The sequence below is a fragment of the Salmo salar genome, chromosome 23, assembly GCF_965601325.2.
Source record: "Salmo salar chromosome 23, fSalSal1, whole genome shotgun sequence".
Classification (NCBI taxonomy): domain Eukaryota; kingdom Metazoa; phylum Chordata; class Actinopteri; order Salmoniformes; family Salmonidae; genus Salmo; species Salmo salar.
Genome location: NC_138313.1, coordinates 46,837,971 through 46,864,831, shown reverse-complemented (window position 1 = coordinate 46,864,831; position 26,861 = coordinate 46,837,971). Strand labels below are relative to the sequence as shown.

The 26,861-nt window shown below is 41.6% G+C and overlaps 1 protein-coding gene across 1 annotated transcript in view; it reads right to left on the bottom strand.

The window, feature by feature from the left end:
• LOC106591811 (uncharacterized) overlaps positions 1 to 10,535 on the bottom strand; it is a 38,036-nt gene extending 27,501 nt beyond the window's left edge. Inside the window, exons 1-11 of the mRNA XM_082968186.1 lie at positions 10,376 to 10,535; positions 9,637 to 9,910; positions 8,838 to 8,952; positions 8,469 to 8,559; positions 7,900 to 8,039; positions 7,019 to 7,235; positions 6,676 to 6,801; positions 5,846 to 5,960; positions 5,283 to 5,433; positions 5,046 to 5,159; positions 3,016 to 3,082 (exon numbers count right to left, since the gene is read on the bottom strand). Coding sequence (XP_082824312.1) covers positions 3,016 to 3,082; positions 5,046 to 5,159; positions 5,283 to 5,433; positions 5,846 to 5,960; positions 6,676 to 6,801; positions 7,019 to 7,235; positions 7,900 to 8,039; positions 8,469 to 8,559; positions 8,838 to 8,952; positions 9,637 to 9,910; positions 10,376 to 10,451 — 1,486 coding nt within the window. The 5' untranslated portion in view covers positions 10,452 to 10,535. The remainder of the gene's footprint in view (positions 1 to 3,015; positions 3,083 to 5,045; positions 5,160 to 5,282; positions 5,434 to 5,845; positions 5,961 to 6,675; positions 6,802 to 7,018; positions 7,236 to 7,899; positions 8,040 to 8,468; positions 8,560 to 8,837; positions 8,953 to 9,636; positions 9,911 to 10,375) is intronic.
• Between the last annotated feature and the right edge of the window lie 16,326 nt (positions 10,536 to 26,861).

Here is a 26,861-nt window from a genome sequence, read left to right as displayed (position 1 = left end):
TAAAAACAGCATTTTACATCGGCGTCTGACGTTGACTAACTATTTTCCCTCAAATGCATCCCGGGAAACAGTGCTACAATTTACTGAATTACTATTCGAAAACATTTTTAAAATGTAATATTGTCATTCTAAGATTTATAGATGAATATCTCTTGAAAGCACCTGTCATACCAGATTTAAAAATAACTTTACTGGGTAATCACACTTTGCGATAAAAGGGGATGCGATACTCAGAAAATTAGCTAGTAATTCCAGCTCGGCGCCATCTTGGAACAATCGCATATCACATCTAATCTTGTATAATATTGTCAATAATCCCTTACCTTTAGTTGTCTTCATCAGAAAGCACTTCCAGGAATCCCAGGTCCACAACAAATAGATTTTCGTTCGAAAAAGTCCATCCTTTATGTTCCATTAGCTTGCTGTTGTTAGCGCGTCTGAAGGCTGTATCCAAATGCTCCGTCGGGCGCGGGACAGCGGTTTCGAAAAATAACATTTTTCCCCCATTTAGGTTCGTTCAAACATGTCAAACTTTGTATAACATACATCTTCAGGGCCTGTTTCAACAAGAGAGCCAATAAGATTCGAGGGAGACGATTGTATTGTGTTTCAAAACGTTTCGAAAGGAGGGGGTAGACAGGGCCGCCGGCGTCATAATGGTGATGGCCCTCCCCCTGTGACCAATTTCCACAGCGTCTCATTTATTCAGTTTTGACAGTAGAAGGCTCAAACCAATGTGTAAAGACTGGGGACATCTAGTGGAAGCAATAGAAAGTTCTCAATGAACCATAGCTCACGGCGTGATTAATAGGGAAAGATGTGAAGTTGAGTCCACAATTCAGAATTCCAGTAGGCCGTTGAAAATGGGCACGAATTTTTTTCAAAATGCGCTGTGGCGCCCCCTATCCTAGGGTAACGTCAAGAGGTTAATAACTTCTGTGGGATCAGTGTCCCTTGGGACGTTTGAGTTAACGTAGGCTAATGCGACTAGCATTAGGTTGTAAGTATCAAGAACATTTACCAGGACATAAGACATATCTGATATTGGCAAAAAGCTTAAATTCTTGTTAATCTAACTGCATTGTGCAATTTACAGTAGCTATTACAGTGAAAGAATACCATGCTATTGTTTGAGGAGAGTGCACAATTTTGAACATGAAAAGTTATTAATAAAGAAATTTGGCAGATTTAGGCAGTCTTGATACAACATTTCAACAGAAATGCAATGGTTCATTGGATCAGTCTAAAACTTTGAACATACACTGCTGCCATCTAGTGGCCAAAATCTAAATTGCACCTGAGGGCTGGAATAATACATTATGCCCTTTCTCTTGCATTTCATAGATGGAACAATAAAATACAATAGGACAGTTGTTTTTTTCTTTGTATTATCTTTTACCAGATCTATTGTGTTATATTCTCCTACATTCCTTTCACATTTCCACAAACTTCAAAGTGTTTCCTTTCAAATGGCACCAAGAATATGCATATCCTTGCTTCAGGGCCTGAGCTACAGGCAGTTAGATTTGGGTATGACATTTTAGGCGTAATCACCTTAACCTGTTGGGGATAGGGGGCAGTGTTTGCATGGCTGGATAAAAAACGTACCCGATTTAATCTGGTTACTACTCCTGCCCAGTAACTAGAATATGCATATAATTATTGGCTTTGGATAGAAAACACCCTAAAGTTTCTAAAACTGTTTGAATGGTGTCTGTGAGTATAACAGAACTCCTATGGCAGGTCAAAACCTGAGAAGATTTCAAGCAGGAAGTGGCCTGTCTGAGAAGTAGTGTTTGATCTTGGCTCTTTTTATTGAAGACTCAGGATCTGTGCAATAACGTGACACTTCCTACGTCGTCCATAGGGTCTCAGAGCCCTGGAAAACGTTGAACGATATCAAGGCAGGCTCTGGCTGAAACACTTTATCGCTTTTGGCAAGTGGCCACTCAGAGTACTATGGCCTTAGGTGCGTGCCCGCTTCGACCGAATGGTTTCTTTTCCTTTGTCTGTTTATCTAAACGCAGATTCCCGGTCGGAATATTATCTCTTTTTTTATGAGAAAAATGGCATAAAAATAGATTTTAAACAGCGGTTGACCTGCTTCGAAGTACGGTAATGGAATATTTAGAATTCTTTTGTCACGAATTGCGCCATGCTCGTCACCCTTATTTAGCCTTTAGGATAGTGTCTAGAACGCACGAACAAAACGCCGCTGTTTGGATATAACGATGGATTATTTTGGACCAAACCAACATTTGTTATTGAAGTAGAAGTCCTGGGAGTGCATTCTGACGAAGACAACAAAGGTAAGAACATTTTTCTTATAGTAAATCTGACTTTGATGAGTGCTAAACCTGCTGGGTGTCTAAATAGCTAGCCCTGTGATGCCGGGCTATCTACTGAGAATATTGCAAAATGTGCTTTCACCGAAAAGCTATTTTAAAATCGGACATATCGAGTGCATAGAGGAGTTCTGTATCTATAAATCTTTAAATAATTGTTATGCTTTTTGTGAACGTTTATCGTGAGTAATTTAGTAAATTCACCGGCAGTGTTCGGTGGGAATGCTAGTCACATGCTAGTCACATGCTAATGTAAAAAGCTGGTTTTTGACATAAATATGAACTTGATTGAACAAAACATGCATGTACTGTATAACATAATGTCCTAGGGTTGTCATCTGATGAAGATCATCAAAGGTTAGTGCTACATTTAGCTGTGGTTTGGGTTTATGTGACATTATATGCTAGCTTGAAAAATGGGTGTCTGATTATTTCTGGCTCGGTACTCTGCTGACATAATCTAATGTTTTGCTTTCGTTGTAAAGCCTTTTTGAAATCGGACAGTGTGGTTAGATTAACGAGAGTCTTATCTTTAAAATGGTGTAAAATAGTCATATTTTTGAAAAATTGAAGTAATAGCATATCTAAGGATTTGAATAACGCGCCACAGGATTCAACTGGCTGTTGAGTAGCCCAGAGAGGTTAAGAGGTTAATTATTCCATTTCCCACCTGTATTGTAAGGCAGAGTGATCTGTGCATTGTGGCTGACTTTCCCATCGGCGGTAATCACCAAAGCCTGGAAAAGAAAACAATAGCCATGATCAACTAATCCTATTCAACACAAGACTAGATGTGCAGTATATACATTTTACATACATATAAGTACTTATCCAGTCAGATCCAAAATGATTGGCACCCCTATTTTCATTATTTTTCAATACCTCACCCTGCGAGGATAACAATACTGAGCCTTTCTCTAGAAGATTTTAGGAGATTGGAGAACACATTGGGAAGGATCTTAGACCATTCCTCAATACAGACCAGTGGAAGCATAACAGCCCCATAACATCAAAGATCCACCACCATATTATACAGCAGGTATCAGGCTCTGTTTTGCATATGATTCTTCTTTTTGACACCAAACCCACCACTGGTGTGCGTGGCCAAAGACCTTTATTTAATAGTATTTTTTGCTCATCTTTATCAAGGATGCCTTTTAATTTGGACCTGACTGTACATACATAGAGATGGTGTATAATATACATGTGTATATGCTTAACCTGTCTGGGCTAGGGGGCAGTAATTTCACGGCCGGAGAAAAAATTTACCCGATTTAAACTGGTTACTACTCTTGCCCAGAAATGAGAATATGCATATTATTAGTAGATTTGGATAGAAAATACTCTAAAGTTTCTAAAACTGTTTGAATGGTGTCTGTGAGTATAACAGAACTCATATGGCAGGCAAAAACCTGAGAAAATTTCAAGCAGGAAGTGGCCTGTCTGACAATTTGTAGTCCTTCTGTTGCATCTCTATCGAAATTACAGTATCTGTGCTGTTACGTGACACTTTCTAAGGCTTCCATTGGCTCTCTAAAGCCTTCAGAAACCGGATTGATGCGTCTCCTGTCTCTGGGCAGATAACAGCAGCAGAGTTTGTCAGTGGACTGCCTGGTGACAGAGAGACTGGAGATGTGTGTCCATGAGACCTCGCAATTTTTTTCTTTCCCTCTTTGAATGAATACAACGTTGTCCTGTTGGAATATTATCGCTATTTTACGAGAAAAATAGCATCAAAATTGATTTTAAACAGCGTTTGACATGCTTCTAAGTATGGTAAAGGAACATTTAGATATTTTTTGTCACGAAATGCGCTCGCATTTGGAAAGTGACCTGAACGCACGAACAAAACGGAGGTATTTGGATATAACTATGGATTATTTGGAACCAAAACAACAGTTGTTTATGAAGTAGAAGTCCTGGGAGTGCATTCTGACGAAGAACAGCAAAGGTAATCCAATTTTTCTAATAGTAATTCTGAGTTTAGTGAGCCCGAAGTTGACGGATGTCTGAATAGCTAGCCTGTGATGGCCGAGCTATGTACTCAGAATATTGCAAAATGTGCTTTCGCCGAAAAGCTATTTTAAAATCTGACACCGCGATTGCATAAAGGAGTTCTGTATCTATAATTCTTAAAATAATTGTGTATGTATTTTGTCAACGTTTATCATGAGTAATTTAGTAAATTCACCGGAAGTTTTCGGTGGGTATGCTAGTTCTGAACATCACATGCTAATGTAAAAAGCTGTTTTTTGATATAAATATGAACTTGATTGAACAAAACATGCATGTATTGTATAACATAATGTCCTAGGAGTGTCATCTGATGAACATCATCAAAGGTTAGTGCTGCATTTAGCTGTGGTTTGGGTTTTTGTGACATATATGCTTGCTTTGAAAATGGCTGTGTGATTGTTTTTGGCTTTGCACTCTCCTAACATAATCTAATGTTTTGCTTTTGCTGTAAAGCCTTTTTGAAATCGGACAATGTGGTTAGATTAATGAGAGTCTTATCTTTCAAATAGTGTAAAATAGTCATATGTTTGAGAAATTGAAGTTATAGCATTTTTTAGGTATTTGTATTTCGCGCCACCCCATTCCACTGGCTGTTGAATAGAGTGGGACGCTAACGTCCCACCTAGTCCATAGAGGTTAAGTGTATATGTCAAATCTCGATCTTTTAATGAAGGTAATACTCACGTTGTTTCTATCATTGTTTAGCAAAACCACAACACTCTTGAGGCAAGTGTCAAACTTCTGTCTTATACAGGGAACCAGCTGGACCAGCACAGTGAACTTTGGACTGGCTTCATCCTGAAACAGAGAAGGGAAACAAAAAACAAAAAACTTGATGAGAAAACGTTGTGACATATAAAATGCCATCCACTTATCATCTAGATTGTCTCTTCATAAAAGTATAGTGTAATTGTCAGTTACCTTGCTTTCCACCTTGGCTAAGGGGTAGTAGCAGTCCCCATGGAAGGTGTATGCTTTTCCATCGAAGGTCGTCACGTGTGAACCCTCCTCAACTGCACATGTAGCAGGGCTGGGAAGACTTTTACAGGACCACTGACCATGGTGACAGACACTGAATCACAGACACAGAACAAATTATGAAGTCATTTACAGGACCACTGACCATGGTGACAGACACTGAATCACAGACACAGAACAAATGATGAAGTAATTTACAGGACCACTGACCATGGTGACAGACACTGAATCACAGACACAGAACAAATGATGAAGTAATTTACAGGACCACTGACCATGGTGACAGACACTGAATCACAGACACAGAATAAATGATGAAGTCATTTACAGGACCACTGACCATGGTTACCGACACTGAATCACAGACACAGAACAAATGATGAAGTCATTTACAGGATAAACCAGATACATGAACCCTCTATTACGACTTCTGTCTTAACTTAACTTGTTATTTTAACTGTACAGTGCTTTACATTGAGCACTTCAAGTCTAAACATTTGACTCACCATTCCTCACGGTCCTGTCTGAATACTTCTCCAGAGTTGTAAACTTTGTCATGTTTGCACTGACACTGGTCCTGAGTGATACACCCCCGCTTTGAGATGTCATCAAACACAGTCCCTACAGAGTGGTGGAAACATAAAACATGTCATGAACGTCACCACCGTCCCTACAGAGTGGTGAAAACATACAACATGTCATGAACGTCACCACAGTCCCTACAGAGTGGTGAAAACATACAACATGAACGTCACCACAGTCCCTACAGAGTGGTGAAAACATACAACATGAACGTCACCACAGTCCCTACAGAGTGGTGAAAACATACAACATGTCATGAACGTCACCACAGTCCCTACAGAGTGGTGAAAACATACAACATGTCATGAACGTCACTACAGTCCCTACAGAGTGGTGAAAACATACAACATGTCATGAACGTCACCACAGTCACTACAGAGTGGGGAAAACATACAACATGTCATGAACGTCACCACAGTCCCTACAGAGTGGTGGAAACATACAACATGTCATGAACATCACCACAGTCCCTACAGAGTGGTGAAAACATACAACATGTCATGAACATCACCACAGTCCCTACAGAGCGGTGAAAACATACAACATGAACGTCACAGAATGAGATACAGTGAGTTAGTCTAATGCTATTTGTGGTATAATGGAAATAACTGTAAAATAAAGAAATCTGTACAAATACACTTTATAAATTATATTTATTATTACTAAATGTAATTCAAATGTGTATTATGACTAAATATATAACATCATCACTGTTATACTGATACATTGAGGTGTGTTCTGGTTAAAGGCTGACCGTGAGGGCAAAAGCAGCCGTCCATCAGGTGTTCTTCACACAGTGAGCTGGTGTCTGAGTGGGTACAGGTATCCATGCAGGGAGAGCCACTCTCCAGATACACCATGTTGAACGGACACTGCTTGTCTAAGAAAACAAAGAAAGTTAATTATAGTGCATTTTATTATTATATGTAAATATGTAAATATATATTTATTTGTTTTTTAAAACATTTGTGTGATCTGAAGCTGACTATGGAAAATAAAGAGTTATTTTTTGCATGTGACTTTTTGATCTACAACTCTACTGTAATCCAAGAAATGTTTTCCTGAACACCCAGACAGTAATTGAGATGTCCCATTACCACAGAAGGCTGTTGTTCTCCAGTGGGGTGGCTGTCCCCCAGCATGGGAGCACTGTCTGGAGTACTCTGCCAGGGTGCTGCAGACACAGAAGCTGTCAGAAGTGTTGCTGCATCCACACAGGTCCTGAATACAGGCCTGGATGTAGGGCTCAGGGTTCACAACCGCACCACAGGAGCTCCACAACGGCGAGCGTAGGAGCTGGTCACACTGGGCATGCTGAGGAGGAGGAGGAGGAAGAGGTGGATGAGGAGAAGGTATAGGTGAATGAGGAGGGAGAGGAGGAGGACGTGTAGGAGGGAGAGGAGGAGGAGGTGGAAGAGGAGGGAGAGGAGGAGGAGATGGTGGAGGGAGAAGAGGAGGAAGTGGAGGGAGAGAAGGAGGAGGGGGAGGACGTGGTGGTGTGAGAAGAGGAGGAAGTGGAGGGAGAGAAGGAGGAGGAGAGGAGGAGGTGGAGTGGGAGAGGAGGAAGAGAAAGAGGAGGATTTAGAGGTGGAGGTGGAGGAGTGGGAGAGGAGGAGGGGGAGGAGGTGGTGGTGTGAGAAAAGGAGGAGGTGGAGGGAGAGAAGGAGTGGGAGAGGAAGGGGAGGAGGAGGAGGTACAGGTGGAAAGGAGGTAGAGGGAGAAGAGGAGTGAGAGAGAAGTAGTGGGAGAGGAGGAGGCAGAGGAGGAGGAGGATGAAGAGAGGACGAGGAAGAGGTTAAAGAGGAAGAGGGGGAAGAGAAGGAGGAGGAGGTTGTTAGTTGCAATACGAATAATATTATACCATATTTTAACTTAATTCATTCCATGTAGCAGTCAAATAAATCAATAGAATGAAGTGAAGTACATGGAAATACTGTAGTCTATTTGTCAGGCTGAACAGACATGAGGTTGAACTTACAAACTCCTTGCACGTGTCCTCTTTAGGCTGAACGTCTGCAGGTTCATCTTCCTCTTCCTCTTCATAGGGGTCTTCACAATCCTCGTTGGGCCTGTGGACCTTCTGCCTGTTTCCAAACTCAATGGGGCTCACTTTACGACCTGCACGGAAATAAAATGATGTCATCCTTCATCAATAAGTGATTAGAAACGCTTATAAATGTGTATAAATGTATATTAATGAACTTACAACCTGTGTGAAATTACAACGATGTTACTTGATGTAAGAATATATAACAGTCACTTAGAATATATAAATAAATAGCATGTTAATAATAACAACTAAATTAGTCATTATAAATATTTAGATAAATGCTTAGAAATTCGTTATAAGTGACTATTCATGTTATAACTGATAATATTAGCCACTTGGAATATATTGATTACACTTAACACCCTAAAACGTTACAGGAATAAGTCATTATAAATACTTGTCAATATTTATATACATGATTACAAGTGTGTTATAAATGACTATACATGTTTTAATGCTCGTGAATCGTAATGCTAATTATTCTTATAAATGCTCACCATTATGAATAAACTCATTGTGGACTGGAAGGCCATTAAAGTCTCCACAGAGACCACAGGTACGGTTGGTATACTCCGTGTCCAGCTCCACCTAACGCAAACAGTGATGGGTCAACTATTTTTCAAGGTAGACTCAGAGAGATGCTGTTGCCACGAGCAGCAGAGCAGATATTGAGATGAGACCCAAGACTTTGCTCTCACACAGTCACACACGGTATCTGTGCATGTGCACGGGTTTGTTTTACTCTGTTCACTGTTTAATGACAGCAGTCAATTTCAGTGAACGTATTGATTCTTACAAAGCAAATAAATAAATACACTTCTGTATGCATTCTTCTAAGTAATGTCTTGATTCTTATAAAAGCTTACCATGACGGCATCTTCTCCATTCCACATGACAACCAGGCCAACCTTGGAGTAGAGTTTGGTGTAAACTGCATTCCTCTCCAGTTGGACTCCTCCATTGTAGTACGGCAGAGTTACACTGGGAATAAAGATGAAGAACATTATTAATAATAGAGATTACATAGAAATGTACCAATGTGTCAATTAACAACAAAGAGACACAAAATACAGTTAAATCCTTTGAATTCAAATTGGAAGCCTTGGAAATATGTCAGAGTACTTTCTGAGATGGGAATAGGTAACAGCATAATATAAATCCATTACTTTTTGCAGAGAGGAAATGTTTTATATAGATAGATAGATAGATAGATAGATAGATAGATAGATAGATAGATAGATAGATAGATAGATAGATAGATAGATAGATAGATAGATAGATAGATAGATAGATAGATAGATAGATAGATAGATAGATAGATAGATAGATAGATAGATAGATAGATAGATAGATAGATAGATAGATAGATAGATAGATAGATAGATAGATAGATAGATAGATAGATAGATAGATAGATAGATAGATAGATAGATAGATAGATAGATAGATAGATAGATAGATAGATAGATAGATAGATAGATAGATAGATAGATAGATAGATAGATAGATAGATAGATAGATAGATAGATAGATAGATAGATAGATAGATAGATAGATAGATAGATAGATTTTTCCATGGCTCGCTTGAAAAAGGATGTCAATCTCAGTGTGACTTCCCTGATGAACTAGAGTACACATAACATAAAACATTTGTGGAAAACTTACATTTCTCCGTTGACCGCGACCTGAGTCTTGGTCAGGTGGAAGACAAGGTCGTTGATAGTGACCACTACGTGTTTGACCGTAGGGTTCCCCTCAGCCTCAGTAGCCTCGTTCCTCTTCAGGTGCACAGAGAACTCCTGGTAGGACTCAGAGTGGCAGTCGGAGGCCAGGTTGTATTCACACGTCCCTGGGAACTGGTACACGTCTCCATCGAAGGTCTTGAAGTGCTCTCTGCCCCAGGTGCTGCAGATGCTGTTCACATGGTTGGACTGGCGCGCTGAGGAGACGAAAACAGAAAAAGTTACCCACTTTAAATGTATGGAATCAGAAAGAGACACAAATAATAACTTTGCTGTAAATTGTAAATAATGCAGCATGTATTTCAAAATATCAAATTCTAGTGGATTGTGAATCAAGATATTATAGAATATGACACTCTTAGACAGACTGCACTCAGATTAGCTCCAACCAAAAATGTTCATAATAACAAAATGTGTCTGTTCTTGACTGATAGTTGACTCGAAATAGACAGAAACTTAATCTAACGCCATCTCAATATAGTATCTATTGTAAATCAAATGTTGGTCTTAACTGACTTGCCTAGTTAAAATAAGGTTAAATAAAATACAAAATCTAACTCCATCTCAATACAGTATCTATTTCTATGTTTGACTGTTTGTCTTTGTCTGCATAGATCAAAATAAATCACAGCTATTTCCAAAATGATCCTGTATCGTCTTACCTTTCTTGGCTTTCACCTGGATGGCGCTCGTTAGTGGCAGAGCGAGAACACACAACCACAGAGCTGTCCACCCCATAGTTAGTGTCCAGGTGAAGTGGGCTTCAGGTAAAAGTGTAGAGTGCTGCTTGACAGCCTCCTTTATAATGGCATTGTTTAATCTGTGTCTGTCAGTTCACACCCATCAGAAGGAGGATGTCAGACATCTTTATTGAGACATGGTAAACATGTCTATTGACAGGGCCAGATTACCGACTGGGCAATCAGATAACATAAGAACACGGCATAAGTCATTGCAAAATTTGAAGAATTGCAGGAAATTAGCAACATTTTCTCTTCGTTGCCAAGAGGAGTGGTTCTCTAAAATGTTATTGTACAGTGCCCCAGATTTGTGTTTATTCCAGCCCTGTCTAAGGAAATCCAACCACTTTCAGAAGTCCCATTTTTTGTTCCAAGTAGAATAACCATTTTAGGTTCCACATGGAACCCAAAAGGGTTCTACATGAAACCAAAAAGGGTTCTACATGGAACCAAAAAGGGTTCTACATGGAACCAAATAGGGTTCTCCTATGGGGACAGCCATAGGACTTCAAGGGAAAGGGGGATACCTAGTCATTCAAGTGAAATGTGTCTTCTGCATTTAACCCAACCCCTCTGAAACAGAGAGGTGCGGGGGGCTGCCATAACTGACATCCACATCTTTGGCGCCCAGGGAACTGCGGGTTAACCACCTTGCTCAGGGTCAGAATGACAGATGTTTACCTTGTCAGCTCAGGGATTTGTTGCTGGCCCAACGCTCTAACTACTAGGCTACCTCTACTCCAGTTGTTTGAGCATGAAACAATATTGAAAAAGCAACGATATTGTGTGTATATGGACATTATATGGAGTAAATAGCCTAATACACACTATAAGGTTGGCCCTTTTTACATTGTCCTATTCAGCAACAATACTGGATGTGTAACCAGGCCGACACTGTACAGCTCAGCTTCACTTGACTCATTTGGGCCCTACAGTAAGAGTTGTTTTAGCAACCACCAATCAAACAAGCTAAGCATCAGTATAGAGACAAAGTAGAGAAGCAATTCAACAGCTCATCTCAGCATTACTTGACTCATTTGGGCCCTACTGTCACGATGTGCGCAACTGGTTGAAGGTAAGTCAGGTGCAGGAGAGTAGAGATGGGTGATAACAGAACCGCGCCTGAATCGACGAGTGCCTTATGCTGGGAATGCGGGGAAAACACAGGAAAGTTAACTTGCAATAACAGATGGGCAACAGAGGGCCCTTGATGAGAATGGTGCAGGCTCACCTGGGGTGACGCCAGAGTGCCCTGCCTGCTGCTTCGACCCCCAGAGGAACCAACCCGACACCGACCGGCAGTGTGCCCTCTGCGGCCACAGATGGTGCACGTGAAGGCCCCTCCTCCGGCCTCCCTGAACGCAGCACCTCCCAGCTCCATCGGCACCGGAGCGGTGGTGCTGGGAGAAGGAACCGACAGAGCTGCGTCTGAATGTCCGCAGGTGGTCAGCAGGTTATCCAGCCGGATGGACAGGTCCACCAGCTGATCAAACGTGATGGTGGTGTCCCTGCAGGCCAACTCCCGACGGACATCCCCGTGCAGGCTGCAACGATAGTGGTTGATCAAGGCCCTGTCGTTCCATCCCACTCCGGCGGCCAGGGTCCGAAAGTCCAAGGCGAACTCCTGGGCGCTCCTCGTCCCCTGCCTCAGGTGGAAAAGACAAGGGCGGACACCCTCTCACGTCCCAAAAGAGCTGGGTAGATGGTCGCCAGATACAGTTCCAGCTGCAGCAGGAACCCCTGACAGCGTGCTGCCGTCCCATCAAACTCCCCGGGAAGGGCAAGACGAATCCCACTGGGACCGGGTGCAGGAGAGGCGACTAGTGGAGACCCCTGTTGTGCTGGGGAGGGCGCTGGAGGGACTCCCTGTCTCTCCCAGCGGTCCATTGTCTGGACGACGCGGGCCATAACGGCGCCGAGATGGTGGAGCATCGCCGTGTGCTCCCGGACGCGCTCCTCGACCCCTACAACAGGGGTACCTGCTCCTGCTGACTCCATAAGCGGTGTGGAATTCTGTCACGATGTGCGAAACTGGTTGAAGGTAAGTCAGGTGCAGGAGAGCAGAGATGGGTGATAACAGGCACAGTTTATTCATGCCCAAGGAAAACAGCGATAATGCCCAAAGTACACAAAAAGTACAATAAACAAAATACTCGAGTCAAACACATACCCGGCACAAACCAGCCTGATGCGAACCACACGTACAGTGAGGGAAAAAAGTATTTGATCCCCTGTTGATTTTGTACTTTTGCCCACTGAAAAAGAAATGATCAGTCTATAATTTTAATGGTAGGTTTATTTGAACAGTGAGAGACAGAATAACAACAACAAAAATCCAGAAAAACGCCTGTCAAAAATGTTATAAATTGATTTGCATTTTAATGAGGGAAATAAGTATTTGACCCCCTCTCAATCAGAAAGATTTCTGGCTCCCAGGTGTCTTTTATACAGGTAACGAGCTGAGATTAGGAGCACACTCTTAAAGGGAGTGCTCGTAATCTCAGTTTGTTACCTGTAAAAAAGACACCTGTCCACAGAAGCAATCAATCAACCAGATTCCAAACTCTCCACCATGGCCAAGACCAAAGAGCTCTCCAAGGATGTCAGGGACAAGGTTGTAGACCTACACAAGGCTGGAATGGGCTACAAGACCATCGCCAAGCAGTTTGGTGAGAAAGTGACAACAGTTGATGCGATTATTCGCAAATGGAAGAAACACAAAAGAACTGTTAATCTCCCTCGGCCTGCGGTTCCATGCAAGATCTCACCTCGTGGAGTTGCAATGGTCATGAGAATGGTGAGGAATCAGCCCAGAACTACACGGGAGGATCTTGTCAATTATCTCAAGGCAGCTGGGTCCATAGTCACCAAGAAAACAATTGGTAACACCTTACGCCGTGAAGGACTGAAATCCTGCAGCGCCCGCAATGTCCCCCTGCTCAAGAAAGCACATATACATGCCCGTCTGAAGTTTGCCAATGAACATCTGAATGATTCAGAGGACAACTGGGTGAAAGTGTTGTGGTCAGATGAGACCAAAATGGAGCTCTTTGGCATCAACTCAACTCGCCGTGTTTGGAGGAGGAGGAATGCTGCCTATGACCCCAAGAACACCATCCCCACCGTCAAACATGAAGGTGGAAACATTATGCTTTGGGGGTGTTTTTCTGCTAAGGGGACAGGGCAACTTCACCGCATCAAAGGGATGATGGACGGGGCCAAGTACTGTCAAATCTTGGGTGAGAACCTCCTTCCCTCAGCCAGGGCATTGAAAATGGGTCGTGGATGGGTATTCCAGCATGACAATGACCCAAAACACATGGCCAAGGCAACAAAGGAGTGGCTCAAGAAGAAGCACATTAAGGTCCTGGAGTGGCCTAGCCAGTCTCCAGATCTTAATCCCATAGAAAATCTGTGGAGGGAGCTGAAGGTTTGAGTTGCCAAACATCAGCCTCAATGACTTGGAGAAGATCTGCAAAGAGGAGTGGGACAAAATCCCTCCTGAGATGTGTGCAATCCTGGTGGCCAACTACAAGAAACGTCTGACCTCTGTGATTGCCAACAAGGGTTTTGCCACCAAGTACCAAGTCATGTTTTGCAGAGGGGTCAAATACTTATTTCCCTCATTAAAATGCAAATCAATTTATAACATTTTTGACATGCGTTTTTCTGGATTTTTGTTGTTATTCTGTCTCTCACTGTTCAAATAAACCTACCATTAAAATTATAGACTGATCATTTCTTCGGCATTGGGCAAACGTACAAAATCAGCAGGGGATCAAATACTTTTTTCCCTCACTGTAACAAACAAACAATTCCACACACAGACATGGGGGGGAACAGAGGGTAATATACATTTAGTCAGATGATGGAATGTGAACCAGGTGTGCAGAAAACCAAGACAAAACAAATGGAAAATGAAAGGTGGAGCGGCGATGGCTAGAAGACCGGTGACGTTGACCGTCGAACGCCACCCGAACAAGGAGAGGGACCTACTTCGGCGGAAGTCGTGACACCTACAGTTTGAATCCCACTTAAGAATTGTTTTAGCAACCACCAAAAATACTTCCTACTGGGTTTTCTTGTTTTTACTCCTGATTGAAACTCAATCAAGTATATCTCAGCATCAGTATCACTATTTACATGATCAATATGGATTAATACCTCAGATTAGAGTCATGATCACTTTATTACATCCTCATAACCGTAAACGTCTCGAACTTCCTGTAATCTAAGGTGAATATGTCAACATTACACAGGTTAAGAGCACTTCAACCATTCAGTTTAAACTGTGTAGTGATGCATGTACCAGTATGCTTGAGGCCTGGATGACGCCAGTGAAAGAATGTGTCTGTCTCCTGAATGACACCCTATTCCCTATTTAGTACACCACTTTTGACCATGCCCCATAGGCCTCTCGTTAAAAGTAGTGTACTATATAGGTAATAGGGATCCATTTGGGATGTAGCCAGTGTCTGTCCCCCAGCAGCAGCAGCAGCAGCTCAGTAGAAGGGTTCTATCAGGGATATATGAGTCATCTATACATTGTTCAGGGTTGTGTCACCTTCTATCTACCATCTGTCTCTCTTGAAGGTGGAACAACCGAGGTCAATAACAGTGATACATCCTGGTTCTGCCCATGTTCTGAAGACTTTCAGACCCTTTACAGCCTGGGTGTCAGTCGGTTTCTGCTATCCTGTCAACTCCTTGTCATTCATTGGCACGCCAAACATGACAATTTCATAAGACGCAATATTTACAGTGCATTCGGGAAAGTATTCAGACCCCTTGACTTTTTTCAATTATGAAGTGCGAGTCTCAACTTCTCCGCTGTTTTGGTGCCCTGGCTACCACATTGTGAACAATCCCGGGGTTTGGCCGTCATTGTTAATAAGATGAACGTTGTTGTGTAATTAGAGGTTAATGTATGTGATTATTCTGTGAACAGCGTGAAGCGAACCCGTGCGTACATTACACATTCAAAGGCTGTACATACATTTGAAGTCGGAAGGTTACATACACTTAGGTTGGAGTCATAAAAATTTGTTTTTCAAACCACTCCACAAATTTCTTGTTAACAAACTATAGTTTTGGGAAGTCGGTTAGGACAACTACTTTGTGCGTGACACAAGTCATTTTTCCAACAATTGTTTACAGACAGATTATTTCACTTATAATTCACTGTATCACAATTCCAGTGGGTCAGAAGTTTACATACACTAAGTTGACTGTGCCTTTAAACAGATTGGAAAATTCCAGGAAATGAAGTCATGGCTTTAGAAGCTTCTGATAGGCTAATTGACATCATTTGAGTCAATTGGAGGGTACCTGTGGATGTATTTCATGGCCTACCTTCAAACTCTGTGCCTCTTTGCTTGACATCATGGGAAAATCAAAAGAAATCAGCCAAGACCTCAGAAAAAGAATTGTAGACCTCCACAAGTCTGGTTCATCCTTGGGAGCAATTTCCAAACGCCTGAAGGTACCACGTTCATCTGTACAAACAATAGTACGCAAGTATAAACACCATGGGACCACGCAGCCGTCACACCGCTCAGGAAGGAGACGCATTCTGTCTCCTAGAGATTAATGTACTTTGGTGCGAAAAGTGCAAATCAATCCCAGAACAACAGCAAAGGACCTTGTGAAGATGCAGGAGGAAACAGGTACAAAAGTATCTATATCCACAGTAAAACGAGTCCTATATCGACATAACCTGAAAGGCCGCTCAGCAAGCAAGAAGCCACTGCTCCAAAACCGTCATAAAAAAGCCAGACTGCGGTTTGCAACTGCACATGGGGACAAATATCGTACTTTTTGGAGAAGTGTTCTCTGGTCTGATGAAACAAAAATAGAACTGTTTGGCCATAATGACTATTATTATGTTTGGAGGAAAAAGGGGGAGGCTTGCAAGCCGAAGAACACCATCCCAACCATGAAGCACGGGGGTGGCAGCATCATGTTGTGGGGGTGCTTTGCTGCAGGAGAGACTGGTACACGTCACAAAATAGATGGCATCATGAGGAACTGAAATTATGTGGATATATTGAAGCAACATCTCAAGACATCAGTCAGGAAGTTAAAGCTTGGTCGCAAATGTGTCTTCCAACTGGACAATGACCCCAAGCATACTTCCAAAGTTGTGGAAAAATGGCTTAAGGACAACGAAGTCAAGGTACTGGAGTGGCCATCACAAAGACCTGTCCTCAAGCCTACAGAAAATGTGTGGGCAGAACTGAAACAACATGTGTGAGCAAGGAGGCCTACAAACCTGACTCAGTTACACCAGCTCTGTCAGGAGGAATTGGCCAAAATTCACCCACCTTATTGTGGGAAGCTTGTGGAAGGCTACCCGAAATATTTGACCCAAGTTAAACAATTTAAAGGCAATGCTACCAAATACTAATTGAGTGTATGTAAACTTCTGACCCACTGGGAATGTGATGAAAGAAATAAAAAGTTAAATTAATCCTTCTCTTTACTATTATTCTGACATTTCACATTCTCAAATAAGGTTGTGATCCTAACTGACCTAAGACAGGGAATTTTTATAAGAATTAAATATCAGGAATTGTGAAAAACTGATTTTAAATGTATTTGCTAAGGTGTATGTAAACTTCCGACTTCAACTGTAAGCATTCCATGAATTTATAGGCTACAGGATCTTGGCTACAGTATCTTAGCAGCAAAACAGTAATGCACAGTTTTAAGAGTGCAGATGTAGGCTACAGTATCTTGGCAGCAAAACAGTAATGTACAGTTCTGTCCCATTCCAAACAGAGTGACAGCCAACCAGTTGTCAGATATGTTGCTGCTCCATAGAAACCCTTCCAAGGACAAATACAGGCATCTTTATACCGTCCAGGTTCAGCGCATGAGTCGAACCACTCCCTTCAGCTAGACAGCTGTATACTTGGTCATGACCTCACCCACTCCCTTCCTCCATCTAACAGCAGGTAGTCTACAGTGTTGGTTTAGGGTGGATGGCAGGGAGGCTGTATTGCCCTCCTTTCTGAGAAATGTCATTACGTTTATTAACAATGCGTTATTGTAGTCTGTTGTTGACACTGTTATGTTTGATCAAATACTTGTCACCGACTGATACGTGTGGGTTAATCCATACACCAGACACTCCCTCGATGAGGTTACATATGGGTTTTCATATTCTATGTGGGCTATTTCACCGGGAAGTTCATTTAATTTAACTTTATTTTAGGTATAATGTGTTTCTCTTTAATCAAAATTAAAACTCGATCCTGCTTTAAATGACTTTCAGCTTATAAAGGCTTCATAATGCCTTCATAAGCACTACATAAATGTGTTAGAAAATAATCTATAACCATATGTCATGCTTTATAAAGGGTTCATAAATGTGGCATAACAGTGTGACATAACCACCAATGTCAAATGTGACATAACTTATCACCCAATATGTCAAATATGCTATAAACGTGTGCTTTATAAAGGGAGGCATGTTGTGCTGAAGGATGGCATACTCTCTAAAGTGATGTCATACCCTCTAAAGTGATGTCATACCCTCTAAAGTGATGTCATACGCTCTAAAGTGATGTCATGTTAGTCACATTACACCTAATCTCGTTCCCAGACACTTTCACCCAAATGGTCTGGTGGACCAACACATAAAACTTGGCCTTCATTAGTTAGGGTTAGGTTTAACATCCCATTTTAACAAGATACATTGTGGAAATGGGCAGGGTTTAGCCATGTTATTAAGTAATGATGATGACAAATACTTTACTGAATAAGATCACTCCTATAGAATTCTATGTTCACTCCCACTAAGGCCAACTCTGAATGGTTGATATCCCAGGCTTATATGTGCTGTGTGTTCAATAGCCTGGGGACGACGTTACACCAAGAAACACTGACCTTGATGAAAGACTACAACATAAAGAAAAACGTACCTTGATGAACCTAAAGAAATGGAAAGAGTCTTTCTTCTGGAACCAAGTTACATGTTCCTCAGTACACAAACAACAACTATCCATACCTCATGGTGCTGGACCCAGTCAGGTCTTTAACATCACAATATAACGAGCCATACCACACAGTGCTGGACCCAGTCAGGTCTTTAACATCACAATATAACGAGCCATACCACACGGTGCTGGACCCAGTCAGGTCTTTAACATCACAATATAACGAGCCATACCACACGGTGCTGGACCCAGTCAGGTCTTTAACATCACAATATAACGAGCCATACCACACGGTGCTGGACCCAGTCAGGTCTTTAACAGAACAATATAACTATCCATACCACACGGTGCTGGACCCAGTCAGGTCTTTAACAGAACAATATAACGAGCCATACCACACGGTGCTGGACCCAGTCAGGTCTTTAACAGAACAATATAACTATCCATACCACACGGTGCTGGACCCAGTCAGGTCTTTAACAGAACAATATAACTATCCATACCACACGGTGCTGGGTCTAGTCAGGTCTTTAACATCACAATATAACTATCCATACCACACGGTGCTGGACCCAGTCAGGTCTTTAACAGAACAATATAACTATCCATACCACACGGTGCTGGGTCCAGTCAGGTCTTTAACATCACAATATAACTATCCATACCACACGGTGCTGGACCCAGTCAGGTCTTTGACACATCCACTCCCCTGCTGAAAGATCAGTCACAAAATGTCGGCCCCATTGTAACAGGATGTAATCAAGCCCTAGCTTCCATGAGAACAGAAGAGGAATACCTGGTGCTGTAGTCTCAGGTTGAACTACTCCAAATCATCTTACATTTACATTTACATTTAAGTCATTTAGCAGACGCTCTTATCCAGAGCGACTTACAAATCATGGTTCTGACACAGACACAGACACACACTCAGACACAGACTCAGACTCAGACTCAGACACAGACTCAGACACAGACACAGACACAGACTCAGACTCAGACTCAGACACACACTCAGACTCAGACTCAGACACAGACTCAGGCACAGACTCAGACACAGACTCAGACACACACTCAGACACAGACACACACTCAGACACAGACACACACTCAGACACAGACTCAGACACAGACTCAGACACAGACACACTCAGACTCAGACACACACTCAGACACAGACACAGACACACACTCAGACACAGACTCAGACACAGACTCAGACACAGACACACTCAGACTCAGACACACACTCAGACACAGACTCAGACACAGACACACACTCAGACTCAGACACACACTCAGACACAGACTCAGACCAGACACACACTCAGACAGCACCAGACATCAGACTCAGACTCAGACACAGACTCAGACACACACTCAGACACAGACACAGACTCAGACACAGACTCAGACACAGACTCAGACACAGACACACACTCAGACTCAGACACAGACTCAGACACAGACTCAGACACAGACTCAGACACACACTCAGACACACACTCAGACACACACTCAGACACAGACTCAGACACAGACTCAGACACAGACACACACTCAGACACACACTCAGACACACACTCAGACACAGACTCAGACACAGACTCAGACTCAGACACAGACTCAGACACAGACTCAGACACAGACACACACTCAGACACACACTCAGACTCAGACTCAGACACAGACTCAGACACACACTCAGACACAGACACAGACTCAGACACAGACTCAGACACAGACACACACTCAGACACGGACTCAGACTCAGACACAGACTCAGACACAGACTCAGACACAGACTCAGACACACACTCAGACACAGACTCAGACACAGACTCAGACACAGACACACACTCAGACACAGACACAGACTCAGACACAGACACAGACTCAGACACAGACACAGACACAGACTCAGACTCAGACACAGACACAGACTCAGACACAGACTCAGACTCAGACACAGACACAGACACACATCCGTAAAGACTCTATATACTTCATTTAAAGTCAGACCACTTTGGTAGTTCATAACACATACATAAAGACTCTATATACTTCATTTAAAGTCTGACCACTTTGGTAGTTCATAACACATACATAAAGCCCTAACGATGTCAACACCAATGTATTAAACACTTAGGGAATTATCATTAACAGCTAAAACAACTAAACATTATAAACATGTTAAAACCATACATTTGCTTTTATTTGTACATTTTTTAAACAATACAAATACATGAAGTCCAGCGTTGCAATTACAGTACCAGTCAAAAGATTGAACACACCTACTCATTCAATGGTTTTTATTTTTATTTTTTACTATTTTTTACATTGTAGTGAAGAGTGTGCAAAGCTGTCATCAAGGCAAAGGGTGTCTACTTTGAAGAATCTAAAATCTAAAATATATTTTGATTTGTTTAACACTGTTTTGGTTACTACATGATTCCATATGTTTTATTTCATAGTTTTGATGTCTTCACTATTATTATACAATGTAGAAAATAGGAAAAATAAAGAAAATCCCTGGAATGAGTAGGTGTGTCCAAACTTTTGACTGGTACTGTACATTGAACATTACACAGGACTGTGAATAGTGTAGCTTGTCCCTGAGCTGGTGGACGAATGGTTCTTGCCTCTCTTCCAGCTGAAGGTACTGCATGTTGGTTCCAACCTTAAAAATGACAACAAAGAAAGTTAGCAGGTCTGTTATGAAATGTCTTTGTCTCACCATCTGGATAAGGTCTGTTAGGAAATTTCTTTGTCCCACCATCTGGATAAGGTCTGTTAGGAAATGTCTTTGTCACACCATCTGGATACGGTCTGTGCTGCGGCAGAAACTCTAAATGGGGAGATGGGAAACTCCATTTGATTTGTATTATCATATTCCTCTTTCAAATACAAATCTCATGACGTGTCTATGAGATGTGGTTATATCTAGGGGGACTTGTACAGTATTTCGCTTAGCCTGCTAGCTAGTTAAATTTCAGCTAGCTAGCGATTGCTGTGAAGGTCACCATAATTATTTGTAATAACGATTGAGGTAGCTACAGAATGTAATCTAACTCAACACTCAACAACTAAAACTATTTTAAATTACAATAAATAAATGTTAAGTTACTTGTTTTCGCTGTCCAGTGGCAGCACAACTTTGTATTAGATTTTTAATCCACCCATTCTATTGGCGGCCGAATCACATCGTGTGTTTTACTGTGTTACAGAAAACCCACTAGTCAAACAACAGTTCAGGGTATGCTCACTGAAATAAAGGGCAACTATACTCAAAAATCAAAGGTTCTTAGATTTTTCCCAGACCTCAAAAGTAATCTTGGCCTGGTCGCAGTTGTAAATGAGAACTTATTCTCAACTGGCCTACCCTGTTAAATAAAGGTGAAATAAAAAATATACACCAAAAAATCCCCTGATGTGGTTTAAGCATTGTTGTAAACACAGAAAATCCCATTTAGATGTTTTTCTATTTAAAAAGTGTGAAAAAAACTGGGTTAAACCAGAGAAAATGGGATTTAATCCGAAACCTGGAAAAACAAAACCAAGAAAATGTAATTTGGGAGAAAAAATATAAAAAAATATGTACGGATTTTAAAAGGCCCTACCAAAGTTTTTTGCTGTGCGTGACTGCACTTTAGAGTGTGTGTAATCCTGCAGCACAGCATTGTGGGGGAAGTTGAGGTCATGTCCAATATTAACTATGCACCCAGGAGGGAAAGAGGTTGGGCCTTCCTGCAAATGTTTTAGTGAAATATAGTATACTATATACAATTTAGCAGACGCTTTTATCCAAAGCGACTTACAGTCATGCGTATGGGTGGTCCTGGGAATCAACATTTATGTAGTGTTTATGAAGCCTTTATGAAGCCTTTATGAAGCTTTTATAAGCTGTGCATCATTTGGAGCGGGACCTAAAACTCAAAACATCTAAAAAACTGTAGTAATATATACCGGAATTAGGCACTTATTATAAACCATGTCAATTTCAATTGAAGCTGGGGATTGAATTGTTGAAGAAAAAAAAACACAACCAGGAAATGAACTATTGGAGAAAAGAAAAGGAGGGGTAGAATGTGACACCTTTCAAACTCCTGTAGCATACAGTGGGCGCTCGGCAGCACTGTGGCACTAGCTACACACCTTTCCGATATTAGAAATAATCACCTGTAGAATGAATCACCTTTCAAACTCCTGTAGCATACAGTAGGCGCTAGGTAGCACTGGGGAACTAGCTACACACCTTTCTGATATGGGAGAGGCTATACGGACACACCTGCTGCCAAAATTGATAACTTATGTTGCGCAGCGAAGGTCAAATGGAGGCCACCTGATTTGATTCAGTCAGTTCAGTCAGTCCTCCTGATGAGCCCCTTCCAAGCTAGCTAGTGGCTAGAAACTTCAGTGAGAATTTGTAACTTGTCTGCCGAAGTTGGGAGTGTGTTCAGAATAAGTCAGTATATCTGAAAAATTGTTTGGTGTTTATGTACTGTAGATGTACAGTATGTATTATTTTTTTAGGGGTGAAAATCACTACACTAAATGTGCATTAACTGTCAGCCTGATATGAAGTGGTGAGGAGGAGCTCCTTGGACCCTTCATGTCCGGAAGTAATTTAGCCATTCATTGGAGCTATAGAGTCCCACAGTGGAAGTGTCATAATACCCATAAAACCTGGATGTCAAACAGGGAAATGGTTCTAATCGTTTTTCAACCATTCATTTTTTCCTATAAAGGGGATTTTAAAAACACTTCAGATAAGACCTGTGTTTGGTGTAGGCTTACCCTGGGGTGACGATTTGATAACCATCTCTCTTGGACAATGTGACTTTTAGCAATATATTCTACTCTATTTACTCTGAGATTCAAAGTAGACATCATGCAAGACTACAAATCCCTACAAGCTTTGTAGTCTTGCAACTAATACATCACATGACAAATATTTAAGGAGAGCGAATCGATATACAATCCTGAACTCAGCTGTAACTGTCAATAGTAAAACAAAGCCTAAAACAATGTTTGAGTGATCCTGAATACAGAAAATTAAAAAGTGAAGTCGCTTCTGGACACAGTAGACTCCTCCTCCTCACCACACTACGGGCTACACTATTTAGCAACTTCACTCTCCTTACTGCGTCAAGTAGTAAGGTCGAAAAGCCATAACACACACGTTTTCTCTGCAACAGGTTATGGTCAATAATATCAAAGGCTGCACTGAAATCTAATAGTACAGTTCCCACAATCTTGTTATTATCTATGTATTTCCAATCAATCGTCAGTCATTTGTGTCAGTGCGGTACATGTTGAGTGCCCTTCTCTATAAGCATGCGAAAAGTCTGTTTACAGAGAAATAGCATTGTGTCTGGTCACCATTTTATTTCCTAAAAGTTTGCTGTTGTCAGCAAGCTGATTGGTCAGCTGTTGGAACCAGTAAAGGGTGCTTATTAGGCTCTCCTTTTGCCCCGTCTTTTTCATTTGCCCCGTCTCTTTCAACCATACAGTTTTTCAATTCCTCATCAATCCATGGAGCCTTAACAGTTCTAACAGTCAGTTTCTTAACAGGTGCATGTTTATCAAAACATTTAAAGAATTAATTTCATATATTAATCAACTGCAGCTTCAGGATGGTCTACATTACAGACCAACAAAATATTTTCAACATAGGAAATCATTACAAAAAAAAAACGTTTTGTATGATCTCTTATACACCATTTCAGGGATATATAAGAGTCATCAATACAGTGTCTGTCCCCCAGCAGCAGCAGCAGCAGCTCAGTAGAAGGGTTCTATCAGGGATATATAAGAGTCATCTATACATGGTTCAGGGTTGTGTCACCTTCTATCTACCATCTGTCTCTCTTGAAGGAGGAACAACCGAGGTCAATAACAGTGATACATCCTGGTTCTGCCCATGTTCTGAAGACTTTCAGACCCTTTACAGCCTGGGTGTCAGTCGGTTTCTGCTATCCTGTCAACTCCTTGTCATTCATTGGCACGCCAAACATGACAATTTCATAAGACGTTATATAGGCAATCTAACAACGTACTGGCTCCCAGTCTAGACACTTAGGGCTCCCGTATGTTGCAGCGGTCTAAGGCACTGCATCTCAGTGCAAGAGACATCACTACAGTCCCTTGTTCAAATCCAGGCTGTATCACATCCGGCCGTGATTGGGAGTCCCATAGGGCGGCGCACAATTGGCCCAGCGTCGCCCGGGGTTTGGCCGTCATTGTTAATAAGATGGACGTTGTTGTGTAATTAGAGGTTAATGTATGTGATTATTCTGTGAACAGTGTGAAGCGAACCCGCGTGTACATTACATATTCAAAGGCTGTACATACATTAGCATTCCATGAATTTATATGTCAACAATGGCGAGGTGATAATTGTTTACACACTTCTTACAAATGAATTTAAGTGTTGTGAAGAATGGTCTGTACTTTGATAGACATGACATGGAGGGTAAGGTCAATGGCAGGTATGGATGCTGTACAGTTAACATGGAGGTTAAGGTCAATGGCAGGTATAGATGCTGTACAGTTAACATGGAGGTTAAGGTCAATGGCAGGTATGGATGCTGTACATGTGACATGGAGGGTAAGGTCAATGGCAGGTATAGATGCTGTACAGTTAACATGGAGGTTAAGGTCAATGGCAGGTATGGATGCTGTACAGTTAACATGGAGGTTAAGGTCAATGGCAGGTATGGATGCTGTACAGTTAACATGGAGGGTAAGGTCAATGGCAGGTATGGATGCTGTACAGTTAACATGGAGGTTAAGGTCAATGGCAGGTATGGATGCTGTACAGTTAACATGGAGGGTAAGGTCAATGGCAGGTATGGATGCTGTACAGTTAACATGGAGGTTAAGGTCAATGGCAGGTATGGATGCTGTACAGTTAACATGGAGGTTAAGGTCAATGGCAGGTATAGATGCTGTACAGTTAACATGGAGGTTAAGGTCAATGGCAGGTATGGATGCTGTACAGTTAACATGGAGGTTAAGGTCAATGGCAGGTATGGATGCTGTACAGTTAACATGGAGGTTAAGGTCAATGGCAGGTATGGATGCTGTACAGTTAACATGGAGGGTAAGGTCAATGGCAGGTATGGATGCTGTACAGTTAACATGGAGGTTAAGGTCAATGGCAGGTATAGATGCTGTACAGTTAACATGGAGGTTAAGGTCAATGGCAGGTATGGATGCTGTACAATTAACATGGAGGTTAAGGTCAATGGCAGGTATAGATGCTGTACAGTTAACATGGAGGTTAAGGTCAATGGCAGGTATGGATGCTGTACAGTTAACATGGAGGTTAAGGTCAATGGCAGGTATGGATGCTGTACAGTTAACATGGAGGTTAAGGTCAATGGCAGGTATGGATGCTGTACAGTTAACATGGAGGTTAAGGTCAATGGCAGGTATGGATGCTGTACAGTTAACATGGAGGGTAAGGTCAATGGCAGGTATGGATGCTGTACAGTTAACATGGAGGTTAAGGTCAATGGCAGGTATAGATGCTGTACAGTTAACATGGAGGTTAAGGTCATTGGCAGGTATAGATGCTGTACAGCCTTAAAAGATAATATACTGCGTCTCTAAAATGCATATAGTATGTAAAAGCTGGAAGTAGAAGTGTTGTTTTACATTAGTTTACTCCAATTAGGGGTGGTAGGGTTAGGGGAAAATAATAAAGGATAATATATATATAAATATATATATATATATATATATATATATATATATATATATATATATATATATATATATATATTGTGGCAGACCAGGGGGTTTGGTCAAGACGTTTACACTGATCAGACAGAGTTGTATTAGTTCGGTTTCAAGGCTGTTTAATAAATAACAAACTAAGAAAAAATAATAGGTCTCCTCCAGGAGATTCCGTCTTCTGGGTTCTGGGAATCTTGCTGTTTCCTGTGGGGAACAAAACCGAGCTCCCTCTGTTATCTCTGGTAATGCGCATGACTATTCCCCAGTCCCCTCTCTCATGTGCTGCCATTCTGGCAGCTTTATGCGACTCGTTCAGCTGGTGAGCAATCGGTCCTTTGATTACTCACCAACCACAATCAGCCCTAATTAGTCCTGGCCGGAAAGCCCGTCGAGACCTGGCACGTCCAGCAGAGAGAGCCATCACCAGGCATTGACGAGTGTCCCCCTGCCGGCTAACCTGATGTACGCCACAATATTTACAAAAATATATATATGGGGATTGAAAATGATGCAGACCATTACATTGATGGAAACCAAAATCTATCTGCAATATTAAAGCTGATCTAACCCTATTTAATTTTGTTTTAAGCCTGGACATTGCAATATGAAAGTTCAAGACACAAAATAGTCTGAATAGTGAGGTGATTTCCCCCAGTTAATGTTCCACAATAAGAGTTACGACGCTAATATTTCTGGGAACTGTAATCTGTGAATGTGTAGGCTGATAA